Raw genomic sequence first — 16958 nt, 5'->3', positions numbered from 1 at the left:
GAGCTGCCCTTCTAGCTGACCAGTCCTTAAAGAAACAGTCACACTAGGGCCATGTATCCCATGTGACATCTGCCCCCTCCCACTGCTGAGCCTTTAGTGCCAGGCTGCCAGGTCTCAAAAAGGCCCATTGTTTTTGAAGTCCATCCCCATGGTAAATCCACAATACTTGGTGTCATGGGGGAAGTGGCCCCTGACAGGAAAAGAACCTTTCCCCATCCTTCAACAGATAAGAGAAACAGAAGAGGCAGGTGGTAAGGGAAGGACTCTCTTTGTACCAGGAACTAGATACACCACTGCAGTCACACCATATCAGCCTGGCTTCCTGAACAACCCATTAGCCTTGTCAGCCCCAGCTACCCGCAGCCCTTAATCATGAGCGCACTACACTGAAAAACAGCTGTCAATGGGCATTTGGGCTTTATAGTAAGCCAGAAAGCCAAGCTTCTTAGGATCACGAATCTGTGCTCTTCATCCAGTACTTGGGGCTATATAATCTTATATTGGCTCTGGCCTCTGCATTGTGCTCAGAGTAGGATTATGGTGAGATAATCATGACAATCCCATCCACCCTCCATCTCCACAACATCAACAATTCTCCTCCCTCCTTGACCCTCAGGCCTGCTCACTCTTGCCAATTCAGACATCACTCTTGCCAGCCTGGCCTGGATCTGCCAGCTTGGCTGCGAGACTCACATCAGAGAGTTTCCTGGCTCCTTTGGAAATGCTGTTGACAGATGAGGGGTAGTGAGCCAGCCGGGGCTGCAGCCAGTTTCCCAAACCTAAGAGCAGCAGCAGCAAGAATATATGCAGCTCCCCCTCCAGCAGCCAAAACCACCTTCTGGTTAGTGTCACTCCAAACCTGCTCCCAAGAGAGGCACGAGTCAGTACAGTACAAGTGAGTACAGGAAGTGCAACAACTTGACAAAGCAGTGGGTAGGAGCCTCTCAACAGGTGCTATAGCGAGGGCAGAATGGTATTCGCTCACTTACCCAATTAAAGGGAAGTCGTTGTTTTAAGAAATGCAGTGTTGGTGAGAGGGTGGATGCTCCAAAAGCTTCCCCACAGAGCTCTGCTTGGAATGGTCGGTGTTAGGCCCAGTCTGGCCCCCTCAGTTTTGTGGTGGGCAGCGTTAGAGGGGTCTCAACTCACCACTGGGTGCCTCCTCGAGGCTACGTCTGGGGAACAGCTCTGCCCAGTTGGACGCCTCCTTCAATCATTCACGCTGACACCCCTTCCCAAGCTTCAGGAGTTGCAGTGCTCCCTCTTTGCAGCTCGGGGCTCCAGCCAGGTCAGTACAGTGTCCCTTTCTGGGGTAAAGTCTCAACAGACTGCCTGTCCAGGTATTGTTCCTGGCCATCCTTTACCTCAAAGCTATACCACTTCTCCAGTGGGCAGTAGGGGAACCTGGGCCTACCCACTACTCCAGGTTCCACCTCAGGGACTCTCAAATCAGCAGTCAAAGATAGCACTATCCCAGACCTTGCTGCCTTTTCCCGAGCCTTTTCCTAATCCACCCCATCAGGCTTCTAGGTAAACCCCCCTCCTTCAGGGCCAGGATCCCAGGCTGCTTCTGTCCCTGCGGGTTTCCTCCTTTGCCTTGCTAAGCTCAGAGAGTGACTACAGTCTTCTGCACTGCAGTCCTTTTCTGTCCTATCTTCCTGGCCTCATACCAGCCCCACCTGCTCCTGCTCAGCTGGGTTCCATCCTCAATTAAGGACTGCTTATCAAGCCTCATTATCCCTCAGGGGTGGCCTGTCAGACTAGCATGGGGGTGAACACCCCGTCACAGGCAGAAATGCAAACCCAGTTTGTTCTCATGTCTGACTGGAGATGGGATTTGAAACTAGGCTCTAGAGGGAGACGACCAGGGTTCCCCCAGAACTGCATGAAATTCAAGTACTCTAAAGCCCGCAGAACTAGGAACTAAAAGATCTTGGCAGCCATAGAGCAGTGTGTAGAAAGGATGATCTCAATCAAGCCGGGGCTGCTTGGCATATGGGGTGAAAGACAAGGATGCCTGATGAACTCTATAGTAAGGCCAGTGCTGATCCTGTCTCTCTCCCTGTACCATTGTCTATTATGTAACACCATAGTGTGTTTAGCGATAGAGCTGGGACAGAAGATGGACACAAAGTAAAGCTGTATTGTCTAAGGCTTGGTCTACACTTAAGTTAGGTTGACAAAGTTATGTCAAAAAAGAGATATGAAAAAATCATACCCCACACCAATGTCGGTATGCTGCCCTAAACTCACTGTAGATGCAGCTGTCTTGTTGGAAGAATGCTTCTGTGAACACAGCTACTGCCCTTCAGGGAGGTGGTGTTCCTACACAGATGGAAAAACCCCTTTTGTCTGTGTAGGCTGCCTTTGCACTATGGGACTAGGTTAGCACAGCCATAACATACATGTACCATAAAAGGGAGCAGGGCGGAAGGAGGCAGGCCATGAAGAATCCAGATTTCAATGGTTTTAGATTAAGTTCCACCAGTATAGTTCTGATGGAAAATACCTCACTCCCCTCCACCCACTGACTGCAGCCTAGTCACTGTTGCATCTTCTTTTGGCAAGTTGCTTGGAAACGAGAGGAAAGTGCCCACCAAGGCTACGAAGAGTGACAGCAGCTGACAAGGGTTTCAGATCTCCACGTCTGGGGCACGGGTAAGGGTAGGTCGTGGGGAAGGAATTTTCTTAAAATAAAGGCAGCATAAGAGTCCCTGACAGTGAGAATGAAACCACATTGCCCAGCATCCTCTCACTGCATTGTCATCTTGTGGGTAGGGAGTGTTGGGATGGGTTCTTCCCTAACCCAAAGGACACACTGGTGACAGGGGCCTCAGATTCCCCCTCCAAGCCTTTTCTTCAAGACCATCCTCCCTTCTTTCCCAGCACCCATGATCCACATCCAGCCCAGATGACAGGGGAACAAGCTAGTGACAGAACTACAAAGAGACAGGGCAGGTTGTCTGCTGCAGCCAGGTGAGGCGCTATCGCTGGAGTGGAGACAGGAAGACTAAGGCAGCATGCAGCTGTCTTTTTAAAAAGCTTTAATAGCAGCACAGCAGCGAAGAGTACAGTATATAAATCACCTGCAGCCATAACAGCCTGTCAGCATGGAGCTGTTCATTACATTCACTTAGTGGAGAGTGCCCTCTGCTGGCCCTCCCGGTTCCCATGCAGGGAGCAGCAGCAGGAACCCCTCCCTCGTATCCTCGGAAGAAACAAACTTCAAGTGAAGGAAATTCCACAGCTGGGATTAAGAAATTCTTCAAGCATCAACACTAGATGAAAGGCCAGTTTACCAACTGCTCAAGCACTGATGTGAGAGGGGAGCACAGGCTGGGGATCAGAAGTGCTGGCTGCAGAAAGACGACATTCCTGCCGAGGATTGCGTAGCGGAAGATTTTAAGATTACATGAATTTTAAGATCACAGCACTGAAGAGCTGACCACATGGCACAGCACAAGCCAGCACCATGGAAGTTCTCATGCAGCTCTGCCAATGCATGCCAGCCTTCACCTCCAGCACCCCCGCTACCTCCTCCATTTGTGCCAATGTATCCCAAGTCTGATCTTCAGTACTCCTGCTCCTCAAGCCCTAGCTCTCCCTCTTCCCCCATCTCTCTGCCAATGCACCTGATTTCCAGCACCTACACTGCAGCAGTAGGGCAGCTCCGTTTCCCTAAACCCCTAAACAAACCTCTCCGCCAGCAGCCATAGAGCTCAATCCTGCAAGGCGCTGAGTGCCTCCTGGGAGCTGCCGCGGTCTCACCTCTTACTGACTTCAGTGAAAGCTGAGGGTGCTGGGTGCTGCACACATGGAACAAAAAGACTGCTCCAAAGAGCTTACAATCTAAACAGATCAGAACCCTGCCTCCCCCAATAGGCTCTGGAGCAGCACTGGAGAAGAGCTGACTTTTGCCAGGAAGCGTGAGAGGGGGAGGCAACCACTCAGAGCGGCAATGTTGGCAAGAGGTGCTTCCACATCAGCTCAACTCCTCTCTCTCCACTAGGGCTGCAGGGAAAGACAACGGCTATCGCATCAAATAATCCGAGAGCCAAACACAAGCCGCCCAGACTGACGACATGGGAAGGAAAGTTTGACGTGTAATAATAGCAGACACCCCTTGGCCCCTGAATTGCCCTCTTCCTCCCAACAGTTTCGCATTCGGAAGGTTCCAGGCTCTCAACTCTGCTCTCTAGAGAGCCCCTGAGACTCTGCCCTGTCACACTCCCAGCACTGAGCGGCACAGTTCTCTGCTCACAGGCAGAAAAGGGAGGACTGAGCCCCCCACTTTGTCTCCAGTGGCAGAAGCGCATGGCTGTTAAAGGCCACACCATTTGTGCAGAGAAAGTAGAGGGGAGCAGAGAAGGTCAGTGAGGCTACAGCTGTCCTTCCTCTCCATTGGCTCCTCAGGACTTGTAACACCCCAACAAGCTGGCACCGAAATGCTTGCTACTAGGATAAGCAGTGTCCACGTCACAGATCAAATTCATAGAGTAAGAGCAGCAAAATCTCAGTAAGTCATTGAAGATCCATCCCCTGCCCCCATGCTTGTTCCACTCACAGCCAGCGCTGTCCATTGTGTCACGAAGATACAATCCCCACCATGCAACAGGCGCCTCCCCACTGACCAGGAGCTCCCTAGAACTTACCACCTGACTCCTACCTGCTTGTTCTAGTCCCAGAAAGGCAGGAGCCCTTTGAAGACAGCTGTTTGAGTAATCCCTAATAAGCCTCCTGGCCTTTTCCTGAGTGATTACAACCAATACAGAATCCAAATCATCGCTTCCATTGTGCAATTCTTGATTATTCACGTAGGTTGCTCAGTTTCCTTTGAATCTTCTCACAGTCTCTACCAAAGTGGCGGCGGAGAGGAGGCTGTCTATTGATCAGTGTCACTGGCTGCGACACAGCAGCGAGATGCACCATCTTTTTGATGGGAGGAAGGCTGGGGAAACCTCAGCGCACAACAGACTGTGGCTTAAGCTGAGCTGAGAGTCCACGACCCCTTCACCCCTGTGCCAAGGCAGGGAACAAAAGACAAAATACTGGGACCTAAGATTCAGTCACTTCCTCTCTCCCTCCAGCATAAGCCACAAATGGAGTCTCTCCCTGACTCTGCCCTAGAGCCTTGGGATTTACAGGTTAGACTGACCGAAGTCCACACACCTTTGCTGCATTCACTCCAACCGTAAATGACCAGGCACTAGGGCAGGGCAGAGCCAACTGAGCTGTTCTAGAAGGCGATTTCTATTCCAGGGAGAGTCCAAGCAGTAGCAACTACAGCCAAACCAGAAAATAACACCAGCTCTCAGGGCCACATGTTGTCTCTCTGGTATCTGCATGGCTTCCTGGGAGACTGCCTCCCCCCCCGCATCACCCTTACAGAGTCAGGTGGCAGATTCTCATGGGCTCCACATTCAGCTTGCCGTCGCTGAAGCAAGTGCTGAAGAAGGGGCAGAACCTGCGTGCAGCAGCCTGGTGGAAAGTGAAGAGGTGGGTCATGTCTTCAGCGTCGTAGAACGCCACCTTCCCCTCTTTGCAGTCCAGAAGGACCCCCACCTTCCGGAGACAGCTCCTCGGGGCAAGGCGCACCCATGGGGTGGCAGTGGCCCAATACTCCGTCCCGTTCCTCAGACGAAGTGCCCAATAGCCACTCTCAGGGCACAGCTTGACCTTGGCTGCCCGGTCCACGGACTCTGCTGCCACCCCCAGGTCCCACTTGGTCTTGCTGCCTACCCAGACCTCCCAGTAGTGGCTCCCGCTGTCAAAGGACTCAGAGCCCAGCACGTTCACACACTGCTGGAAACGCTTGGGGCTGGTGCAGACAGGTTGGCGCCTGTCGCTCTCCGTCACTGCAGTCAGGTCTTTGGAGAAGATGAGGTTAGGGTGGGCTGATTCGGGGTCAAATGTCAGCGGGGCGGGAGCTATAACAGAGTTAGAATTTGTCAGGGCTTTGCTCAATGTTTTTCAGTCCAGGCGACTTCCCCTACCTAGGCACTCCTCCTCTGCCCACCTCCCTATCTGGACATTTCCACCCCCGAGGATCCTGCATTGCGTCACACTCACCAGGGTGGATTGACTGTAGCATTTGTCTCCAGAAGATGTATTGCAGGGGGCCGCTGTACCGCTCTCTGTGGTGCTCTATGTCCACGGCAGGTTGTGCCTCCACGTGCACTGGGGGCCTGGGCAAGCAAGAGGGGGCAGGAGTAAGGCAGGGTCCAGACAAGGAGCCAGCTGTTTTTACAAAGCCATTAGTAAAAGAGGACTTTGACTGGGGGTGTTTTAGGAACGAGGCCTTTGTGGGAGGCCAGGGACCAGAACCAGTGGACTTAGCCGGGCAGGGTACACGCCAAAAGGTCGGGGGGTGGTTACATCCTGCCAAGGAGATCAAACAGGAAGTCACTCCAAGGGCAGAGTGATTAGTAGATACAGAGTAAAACCTCCGAGCTGAGACAGTCTGCTGTCCTATCTCCCTGCTCCCCTAGTGGCTGAAATGCCCTGGAGAAGGAAGGTGCAAGCCCCCCAGAAGCCTTGGGCCAAATTCAGCAGAGATGGGCATGGTGTTGTGGCTGGTAAAGCAGAGCAACATGCACTGGTTCACCATTCAGCAGGTATGCAAAATGAGCACGACCTACACACCACCGACCATGCTCTCAGCCCCACTCAGGCTGATTCTGGCTGCTTTGCACTGCCAAAGCAGCCTCCTGCTGCAGCAGCTCCTTCCCCTCCCCCCAACACACAGTGCAGTGCGTGGGGAAAGGGGCACAAATGCCCCTTTGGGGCCAGTGGCAGCTGGCATAATTTCAGACCTACCCTAAGGTTGCTCTCAGTTGTGCCTTGGAGGTGAGCCTAGAGACCCCCAGGATCTGAGAGCAGCCAAGGTGGCTCAAGTTCAATTTTGCACCTGCCCCCTCTCCTCTGAGCTATGCCAAGCACTGAAAGGCTGGTCCCAAGGGGGCAGAGAGAACAGTAAAAGCAACTAAACAGGATGTCACGGATTCACAGGGCCAGCTATGTCCCAGCCTGTACCCAAGTCCCTTGGGAGTGATCCCTTTAGAGTGCCACAGGGACAGCTCCGTGGCCTCCATGACTCTGACACTGGGTCTTCAGGCACCAGCGATCCCTCTCTACGGCTTCCTGCACCAAGTCCCGTCAAGCCAGACTCCTGTGGGAGGCCTGTCCTTTACCCCTTCAGGGCGCAATGCTCTTAGTGAGTATTTGCGGTGACACCTGGCAGCCTTTTCAAAACAAGGTAACAATTTGACTCCTGACCTCCAGAATCTGAAAGTACTTGGATCAGCACAGGGAAGCAAAGGTTAAGCCAGTATTCAGACTGGCCAGTGCCAGGGCTCCCATAAGCCATGTGCTCTCTGTCTCTGCCCCTTGGTCTCTGTCCTGGGTGAGAGCCACTGTGTTTCCGGTATCTCAGCTTTTCACACAGCCACCTGACACCTTTCCCCTTGTTCTCCAGCTTGGGGGCCTTTGCTCTGCTTCTTTGCAGAAAGTGGGAGGGAATCGTCCTTCCTCTTGGCTTTTGGTCACTGGGTGTGAATGTCTCGGCCACTAGAGTTTCCATTGTCTGTTCTGGATTCTCCATTCACACATGTAGCCTCTATTCAGTTTGTTAATGACTCTGGTCTCCAGCCAAGTGGCTACTGGAGTCCAACACCTCATCCCTTTCCTTTGCAGTCAGTGTATAGCAGCATAAAACACAGAGACAACAGGGGTGTGCATAAAAATACAAATATTACCAACATTTCCATATTCATCACACACGGCCCTCCGGTTTAGCTTGTACACCCTGTTATTTGATGTAACAGTTCTCCACTTTTCCCTGATGTGTAATTCATGCTCATTGTACGCAGCCAAACTGGTACCTGCGACTCCATTTTCCCACTTCCACTATAGCCCACGCTTCCATTGATTCTAGTCCCAGGAGCCCAGCACTTCTACATGAGAGCATCTGATGCTCATTGGGGGATGGATCCTTCTCCCCTGGTCTGGCTCCATGCCAATGGTCTGCGAGACAATTAGCCATGCTTTAAAAACTAAAAAGGTAACACCTCTCTTCCCACTGTCCCCAGCCAAGGAAGGGAGATAAAAGCTTCATGAAAAGGGAAACAGCTTGTTTAATTCCAGACACATACCTGATAGCCTCGCTCTCCACCTGCAATGAAAGGCAGAGAAAATTAACAATCACCATACTTAATTCGTACAGCTGCACAAACAAATTAACTACCCTTTTCCCTGCCACCACATTCAAACACAGAGAAGATAAACACACCAGTCCAACTGGACCCCAACAGGGGATGGACATTGTGTATATAAACCAAGGTTGTTTTAGAGGGCATGAGGATGAGGACGACGACTCTGAACACATCTAAGATGCCTCAGTCCAAGGGACTGAGAATTAGATCCAGAAGAGTGGGAGGGAGACACAAAATTGCAGCTGTGTGTCTAATAAAGAGTCAGTCTCCAGAGAGGTTTCACTCGCTCATTAACAGTCTCTCTCTCTCCCCTTCTCCTGTGTACTTTCATTTGCCTCTTACAGTTTGGGACTGATTTCCTTCTGCTCAGAGGATTTTTTCTATAATTGAGATGGGAAGAAAGGTTACATGATTACAGAGATGGGCTCTAATGGATACAGCTGGCTCTGGGAATTTGAGGCAGGTAAAGGCATGTGCTTTATTATTAAATAAATTAAGCGTACCTTTACCTACTTGAAGTCACCAGAGCCTGCCTTCATTATCTGGGGCTCCTCACCCCTCTCCCAGTACAGGAGTCAACCTCTTCTCACCCTCTCCTGCACCTTGCTAGTCTGTTCTCAACCTGAGCTTCTGCAAAGACAACAGTGCCAAGGATTTCCCCTTTCCCCTTCCATCTACTAACTTGGAGATCTTGCCATTCACAATGGGGAGAGGTGGGGGGCATGTCAGCCCATACAGACAGGGAACGTAAGTGTGCTTTTGACCCCACAATCAGAGAGGGGAGAGTTGCCTGGGTGCTCCAGCTTTGCTTTCATGGCCCCGTTAATGCTTTCTCTGCAGCCCATCAGTGCTAGGGAAGGGAGTGCCATTGAAGCATACTTTCCCAGCAGCGGCTTGCTCACTCACTCACTCACCTTGGGTGCCAGCTATTCACAGTTGCCAAGAGCAATGACGGACGATGATTTCTTAGAACATGAGCCTTGGCAGATCCAGCTCAGCAATGCTGCTCAGTGCTGCTCCTTTCGCCCAGCCCCAGAGTCCCCTACATGTCTCCCCAGTACAGACCACATCTTAATAGAGAACTTGTCTCATGAACCACCTCCTCTCCTCCCATTCACAATCACAAAACATCCTTGTGGCAACCTCTGCAACTGCTTACACAGAAAAGTAATTTGGAAGAATTCAAATGTATTTTAATGTTTCTATGATGTCATTTAGCAGATGGAAAGAGAGGGAGGAGGTCACCTCTTGACCAGACAGCTTTGTAGGGACCACAGCAGGAGCTCTAGACCGTGCTTCTCAAGCTATCTGATGTGGGGGACTGGCAATATTTTCCCCCAATGTGCGCGCAGACCGACAGCTGATGGCACCGGTCCGGGGACCACCACTTTGAGTAGCACTGCTCTAGACCACCCAGGATCTGTGGATCTCAATTTTGGACTGTAGATCTTGCTGCTTGCCTTGAAAGCTTCCCTTTCAGATGCGTAAGGCAGTCCTACGGCACAATACAATTTCTTCTGCTGCTTTCCAACTTCCCAATTCAGATTTTGAGCTCTCCCCACCATGTATCAACATCCTGCTAACATCCTTTGTCCTCCTCCCCAAGCCTCAATGCGTTAAGAGCTGGCTGAGTAATCTCACCTCCAGCAGTAATGAGTCTCCCGTCTTGTTCAGGATTTCCTGTATGTGCTCAATGTTCTTTCCCAGCTCTGAGATCCCCTCCTCCAGTTGCATGATGTCCCCACGCAGCCTCAACAATAACTGCTCCTCCTCTTTGGCCAGCTCCATCAACACAACTCTCTCCTTTTCCTCCAGGATTTGATGAAGTCGCTCAAATTCTGCCCGAATCTTAGAGTTCAGCTCCCCAGAGGCTTTCTGAGTAGAGGTAAATGCCATAAAAGACACAGTGAAAAGGGCTGCAGGTCCATTTCCTATAGGGTTTCAGAAATCTCCAAAACTACGGGGCAGAGGAAGTGAGATAAAAATAAAAATGAAGGGCTTTAGATCCACAGGGGAGCAATGACTGGGGTACTTTTAAGCAGATACACAACTAGTTTATATATATGCATGCACATACACAGTGAATAGTCTGGAAGGCTAATGTCAATTCCTTTTTGAATTATTTTTTTCCTCTAAGTCTGCCACTCCGGATTTAATTAAAACCACTTCTGAGCATCATACTGGTGTGATCCCACTGACATACAGCTTCTGCTCACACAGCTGAGGCTTGCTAACCCCCAGATGTTCTGGTTAAACTTGGATTTGTGCTGGAAATGGCCCACCTTGATTATCATGCACATTGTAGGGAGAATGGTCACTTTGGATGAGCTATTACCAGCAGGATAGTGAGTTTGTGTGTGTGGTTTTTGGGAGGGGGGTGAGGGGGTGAGAGAACCTGGATTTGTGCAGGAAATGGCCCAACTTGATTATCATGCACATTGTGTAAAGAGTTGTCACTTTGGATGGGCTATCACCAGCAGGAGAGTGAATTTGTGTGGGGGGGTGGAGGGTGAGAAAACCTGGATTTGTGCTGGAAATGGCCCAACCTGATGATCACTTTAGATAAGCTATTACCAGCAGGACAGTGGGGTGGGAGGAGGTATTGTTTCATATTCTCTGTGTATATATAAAGTCTGCTGCAGTTTCCACGGTATGCATCCGATGAAGTGCGCTGTAGCTCACGAAAGCTCATGCTCAAATAAATTGGTTAGCCTCTAAGGTGCCACAAGTACTCCTTTTCTTTTTGCGAATACAGACTAACACGGCTGTTACTCAGAAGTAAAGTCACTGAACTAAGCTTTTCAAATTACCTCTTTGAACTCAATTACCTTGTCTGAATTGCTTTGACAACAATCTGGGAGTAATAAGAACATAAGACCAGCCATACTGGGTCAGACCAAAGGTCCATCTAGCCCAGTATCCTGTTTTCCAACAGTGGCCAGTGCCAGGTGCCCCAGAGGGAATGAACAGAACAGGTAATCATCAAGTGATCCATCACATCACCCATTCCCAGCTTCTGGCAAACAGAGAATAGGGACACCATACCTGCACATCCTGGCTAACAGCCATTGATGGACCTATTCTCCTTTAACAGGGTTCAAAAAAGATCTGGATAAGTTCTAGTCTTGGCCTTCACAACATCCTCTGGCAAGGAGTTCCACAGGCTGACTGAGCATTGGGTGAAAAAATACATCCTTTTGTTTGTTTTAAACCTGCTGCCTATTAATCAACCTACAGGTCGTAAATTCTAGACCTAGGTTAACATTTTCAAGAGGGCCTAAGTCTCAAAAATAAACTTGGAAAATGTGAGTTGGTCTCATAAGTCACTTTGGAACCTTTGAAAATTTTATCCCTAGCCGGAGGTCCTGAGCTGCAGTGGGGCTCTGGGCTTCTGCATTTGAAACGGTAACTCAGACAGAGATGTGTGCGCCATCTCTGAGTAATTAATTCTACAGGTTAATTATGTGTCAGGTAAGACATTGCTTTTTGTCAGTTTTAAACATACTACCTTTGAACTTCACCAAAAATGCACCTATTCTTGTTTTATGAGAAGGGGTAAATGGATGCACTCAATTTACCTTCTCTGTAGCATTTGGTATGCATCTCTCGTTATCCCTCATCTCATTTAAACAACTCTATGTTTTCAAAAAGAAAAGGAGTACTTGTGGCACCTTAGAGACTAAGTGAAGTGAGCTGTAGCTCATGAAAGCTTATGCTCAAATAAATTGGTTAGTCTAAGGTGCCACAATACAGACTAACACAGCTGCTACTCTGAAATCTACATTTTCAGTCTCTCCTGGCCCCTAACTGTTTTCCTTGCTGGTCTCTGAACTCCCCTGCCCCTCTAGTTCTGCTATATCTGTTTTCAGATGAGGTGACCAGAACTGAAGGAAATATTCCACATGAGAACACACAGTTGATTTATAACAGCATCACAATAGTCAGTATTATTCTCGCCCCCATTATTTGGTTTGTCTGCTGCAGCAGACTGAATGGTGGCTTTCACTGAGAGGTCCATAATGAACCTTGCAGCTTTTTCCTGAGTGATTACAGCTAATTCAGAACTCAAATTATTGCTTCCATTGTGCAATTATGGCTACCTTGCATTTGTCAACACTGAATATCATCTGCCATCATGTGGCTTGTTCACATAGGTTGTCTACGTTCCTTTGAAGCTCTTTCATCTCCTCTGATTTACATAATTTTATGTCAACCACAGGCTTTGCTACCTCACTGCTCACCCCCTTTTCCAAACCACTAACCTATGAAACAGCACTGGTCCTAGCCTGGACTCTTCGGGCACCTGCACTGCTAATCTTTCACCATGGCACAGACTGATTATTTGTTCCTACTCCTTTGCAGTCTGACTTAGCCAGTTTCTATTCACAGCAGAACTTTGCCTCTCACTCCATTATGATTTGTATAAATTTTTTATATATATCAGCAATCTTGACTAAAGCCACAAGAGCTAGACACACAGACACTGCTGATTGTTACCCAATGAGCTATTGATACGCAACTATAAAGGTATGCCCCAAATTAAACTATCACATGGCTTAGGGAAATCTGACAGATCCTTTGGCTCAAAACGTAGCACTGGTGAGGAAAAGCTCTGACGTATTTTACTAAGGTTCAGGAGCCTTTAGCTGGCTTTGTACACTCGTCTGTAATTACCCTATGGCTATCTCTTTACTCGCTTCAATTACAGTTATTCATCTTCCCTCCTGCAAAAGCATCTCAGCAGATCAAGTGTTACCTTGACTGGGGAGCTGTTTTTTGCTGTCTCCGCAGTATTTTTACTTTGCTGGTTTTAATCTTTTGCCCATAGTCTAACAACGATACTTGGCATAAGACGACAGTGACAGTAGGTATCTGCTGTGAGCCTGCTTATTGGTCAGGCTGTTCAAGGCCCCAGATAACTCAGCTTTTGATAATAATCTATTTTTATTCTTTTCTCCAGGTAGAAGAGCTCTGATTATATCCTGCCTGACCCTTACTCACCCTGCAGGCAAGCTTGTAGTAGCAGCAGTGTGAAGCATAAGGCCAGTACATTATTACAGGGGGCTCTTGGGTGTGCAGTGCTTCTACCAGTAACCTCCCAGTCTTCCCTTATCCAAGTGAATGGCATTGCCATGGAGCCTACACAAGCGTAGCTGGGAGAACTGGCATTACCGTCAGACTGCAAATATCCTCCTCCGCCGTGTGCTTCATTTGCACGAAGTTCTCCATCTCTCTCTGGTGAGCTCGCAGCGCATTTTCAAGATGTTTCTAAGAAGGAAAAATTAAAGGAGACCATTTCACTACTCTGCTGTTTTACATAACAACATAAGAATGGCTAGACTGGGTCAGACCAAAGGTCCATCTCGCTCAGCATCCGGTCTTCCAACAGTGGCCAATGTCAGGTGCCTCAGAGGGAATGAGCACAACAGGTAATCATCAAGTGATCCGTCCCCTGTCGCCCATTCCCAGCTTCTGGCAAACAGAGGCTAGGGACATCATCCCTGCCCATCCTGGCTAATAGCCATTGATGGACCTATCCTCCATGAACTTATCCAGATCTTTTTTGAACCCTGTTACAGTCTTGGCCTTCTTGCCAGAGGATGGTGTGGAGTTCCACAGGTTGACTGTGCATTATATGAAAAAATACTTCCTTTTGTTTTAAACCTGCTGCCTATTCATTTCATTTGGCGACCCCTAGTTCTTGTGTTACGAAAAGGAGTAAATAACACTTCCTTATTTACTTTCTCTACACCAGTCATGATTTTATAGCCCTCTATCATCTCCCCCCCTTAGTTGTCTCTTTTCCAAGATGAAAAGTCCCAGTCTTATTACTCTCTCCTGATATGGACACCATTCCATACCCCTAATCATTTTTATTGCCCTTTTCTGAACCTTTTCCAGTTCCAATATACCTTTTTTGAGATGGGGGGGACCATATTTGCATGCAGTATTCAAGATGTGGGCATACCATGGATTTATAGTGGAGCAGCCTACATGTATGGCACTGACTCTAGAAGGGCAAGTAGCAGCTGTTTAAATCAAAGACTACAAAGACATAAGGCAAGAACAATCAATCAACCAACCAACCTGAGATACATATTCACGAGCTAAATTGATTTTTTACACACATGTGAATCCAGTGGGTTGGGGAAACTCCAGACTCAGGATACATAAGAGCTGGAGATATAAGTTTGCATGGGGTTTAACATTTGTTTGTTTTGAACTCTCTGGGGCAGGGAATCTCTTATCACTTGTTTGTACAGCACCTAGCATAATGGATCCCTAATCCTGGATGGGGTCCCTATATGTTACAAACAATAACAATGTGTGATCAATGTCACAAGGCAGCAACAAGTGAGCAATGCAAGAGAAGCAACAGCACAAAAGCTAAACTACAGACTGCAACTCGCCAGGCGCTAGAAAGAGGAATAGGGAACGAGTCAGTAAGAGAAGCAGAGAGTGTCTTCATCATGCTCTGCCCAGGTGAAGGATGCGTATGTGGTTTCATGGTTGAATGAACCAGCCTCAGAGAAGTGGGTGGGTAAGAGACACGTCAGATATCGGCTCTATGCTGTGCTGAGGCATGACTGATGCCTTCTAAATAGGCATGCCAACAGCCACTCACCTGCATTTTTCTCTTGTGGTCCTCTGAGCTGCACTTCCGCACCTTCTCCACAACCCCCGACACCAGATAGTGGGGGCGAAAGGTGCGGCTGGAGAACTCCCTTCGACACTGGGGGCAGGAAGCCACACGGGGGCACCTGCCCCAGTAGCCTTGGATGCATGCCCTGCAGAAATGGTGCATGCAATCCAGCATGACAGGGTCACTGAAAAGCTCACAGCAGATGGCACAGGTCAGCTCTTCCCTCAGACTCTGCTCCTGACTCCGGCCAGCCATTCCTGTGTGCACACACACGGCACAGTCCTGGATCTCACACAGGGGTCAGAGTGACAAACATCCGGCCCCCCTTTTCCCCCCACCCACGTACTCTGGACATCTGACCCTCTCCAACACCTGCCCTGACACTCTTTCCACACTACTTTGGCTACACATCAGTTGGTTAGAGGGTTTATTGCCAGACTCAGTGCTAGAGCACGAGTGCCCAGAAACCACGAATGGGCCCCATGAACTGCAAACTCTCCGTGCACTGTCCTCTCAATGGGTTTCTAAAGAGACATGTTTAAGTTTACTTTAAGTGGAGCGAAGTCCAGGCAAGGGGTCATTTCCTTTAAGCTGGGCTGAGTCTGTAACTTCCACTTCCCTTAACTTCAGCAACAATTCTCAGAGGCTTCTTTGGGAAATTAACCCTGTGGCCCCAACAAAAGCGGGGGTAGGAGATGCAACCCTGAGTCCAGGGAGGCCTTCTTCCAGCTGTTGTAGGGTGCACTCCTTATCTCTCCAGCTAGGGGAAAGGAAAGTGCTCACCATCACCATGAAAGCTGGGCAGGTTTCTACAGAAACCACAGCGATGGAAAACATCCACCTCCCCAACTTTGCACAGCGGCTCCTGCCATACCCTCCACCACCATGCATAAAGTCTTGCACACTCCTACCCTGCCACAGCTGGCCCCCCCAACCCCTTAATTCCCCCCACCAGCCCCCCGACCCCTTGACTCCCCCCACCCCACCGCCAGCCCCCGCCCCCTTCACTCCCCCCGCCCCACCGCCAGCCCCCGTCCCCTTCCTTCCCCCCACCCCACCGCCGGCCCCCACCTCACCCCCGACCCCTTCACTCCCCCCACCCCACCACCGGCCCCCGCCCTGTCCCCCAACCCCTTCCTTCCCCCGCCCCACCACCGGCCCCCGACCCCTTCCTTCCCCCCACCCCACCGCCGGCCCCCCACCTCACCCCTGACCCCTTCACTCCCCCCACCCCACCGCCAGCCCCCGCCCCCTTCACCCCCCCGCCCCACCGCCGGCCCCCGTCCCCTTCCTTCCCCCCACCCCACCGCCGGCCCCCACCCCCTTCACTCCCCCCACCCCACCGCCGGCCCCCACCTCACCCCCGACCCCTTCACTCCCCTCACCCCACCACCGGCCCCCGCCCTGTCCCCCAACCCCTTCCTTCCCCCGCCCCGCCCCCGACCCCCCCCACCGCCAGCCCCCCTTACTGCTCGGGGCTCAGGCGGCGCCTCCCCACCGCTCCCGTCCTCCGAAGGTCACCAACAAAAGCCCGGCCGAGGGCCGCTCCACACGCTCAGCGACCCGCCTTCCCCGGCGAGTGACACCGGCCTACACCAATCGGAGCAGAGCTGTGCAGGCCACGCCGTCGCCTATTGGCCAGCAGCCTGCCCCCGCCAGAGGAGGGGGGGCGTGTGTGTGTGTGTGTGTGTGTGTGTGTGTGTGTGGTGTCCTGCGGCCCAACGTGAATCCCGCGCGGCCAGGATCCGCCCCCTGTAGCCCCCCTCTGCCCCCGGGACTCCCCTCCCTGGCCAAGACACCCCCCCCGGGCCACAGCACCCCGCCCCCCCCAGCCTTGCACCTCAAGGGAGCTAGTTTCAGTTCCCGTCCAGCCGATGGCCCTAGGTCTGCCCCCCCCCCGGACTGGCCTGAAGTCTCCAGGAATTAAAGATTCCTGAGAAGCGCCTGCCAGGGCTGGCAGACTTTATGCCGCAAAGACCTGCCCTGGTTTAAGCTCTCTGTCCCAAAGCCCTGGCTGCCTGCATGCCCCCGGTGAAGTGGGCATGCACCCTCGAAAGCTCCTGCTCCAAGACGTCTGTTAGTCTCTAGGGTGCCGCGGGACTCTT

General features: G+C 50.8%; 1 protein-coding gene across 2 annotated transcripts; it reads right to left on the bottom strand.

Annotated features, from left to right (window-relative positions):
• Window positions 1-3029: 3029 nt before the first annotated feature.
• Window positions 3030-16405, bottom strand: LOC144269214 (zinc-binding protein A33-like). Of its 2 annotated transcripts, none has more exons than XM_077824730.1 (7): window positions 16323-16405; window positions 14836-15110; window positions 13383-13478; window positions 9852-10085; window positions 8151-8170; window positions 6070-6185; window positions 3030-5927 (listed from the first exon to the last, which is right to left on the bottom strand). In XM_077824730.1, the coding sequence occupies exons 2-7, from the start codon at window positions 15106-15108 to the stop codon at window positions 5383-5385; spliced, it is 1284 nt and encodes a 427-aa protein (XP_077680856.1). In that variant the 5' UTR covers window positions 15109-15110; window positions 16323-16405; the 3' UTR covers window positions 3030-5382. The 2 variants fall into 2 exon arrangements, with proteins under 2 accessions (XP_077680856.1, XP_077680857.1); XM_077824731.1 differs by lacking the exon at window positions 16323-16405 and adding an exon at window positions 15402-15747.
• Between the last annotated feature and the right edge of the window lie 553 nt (window positions 16406-16958).

This window comes from Eretmochelys imbricata, chromosome 8 (assembly GCF_965152235.1).
Source record: "Eretmochelys imbricata isolate rEreImb1 chromosome 8, rEreImb1.hap1, whole genome shotgun sequence".
Taxonomy (NCBI): domain Eukaryota; kingdom Metazoa; phylum Chordata; order Testudines; family Cheloniidae; genus Eretmochelys; species Eretmochelys imbricata.
The sequence above is the reverse complement of the archived record's forward strand: the minus strand, read 5'-3'. Positions and strand labels throughout refer to the sequence as shown.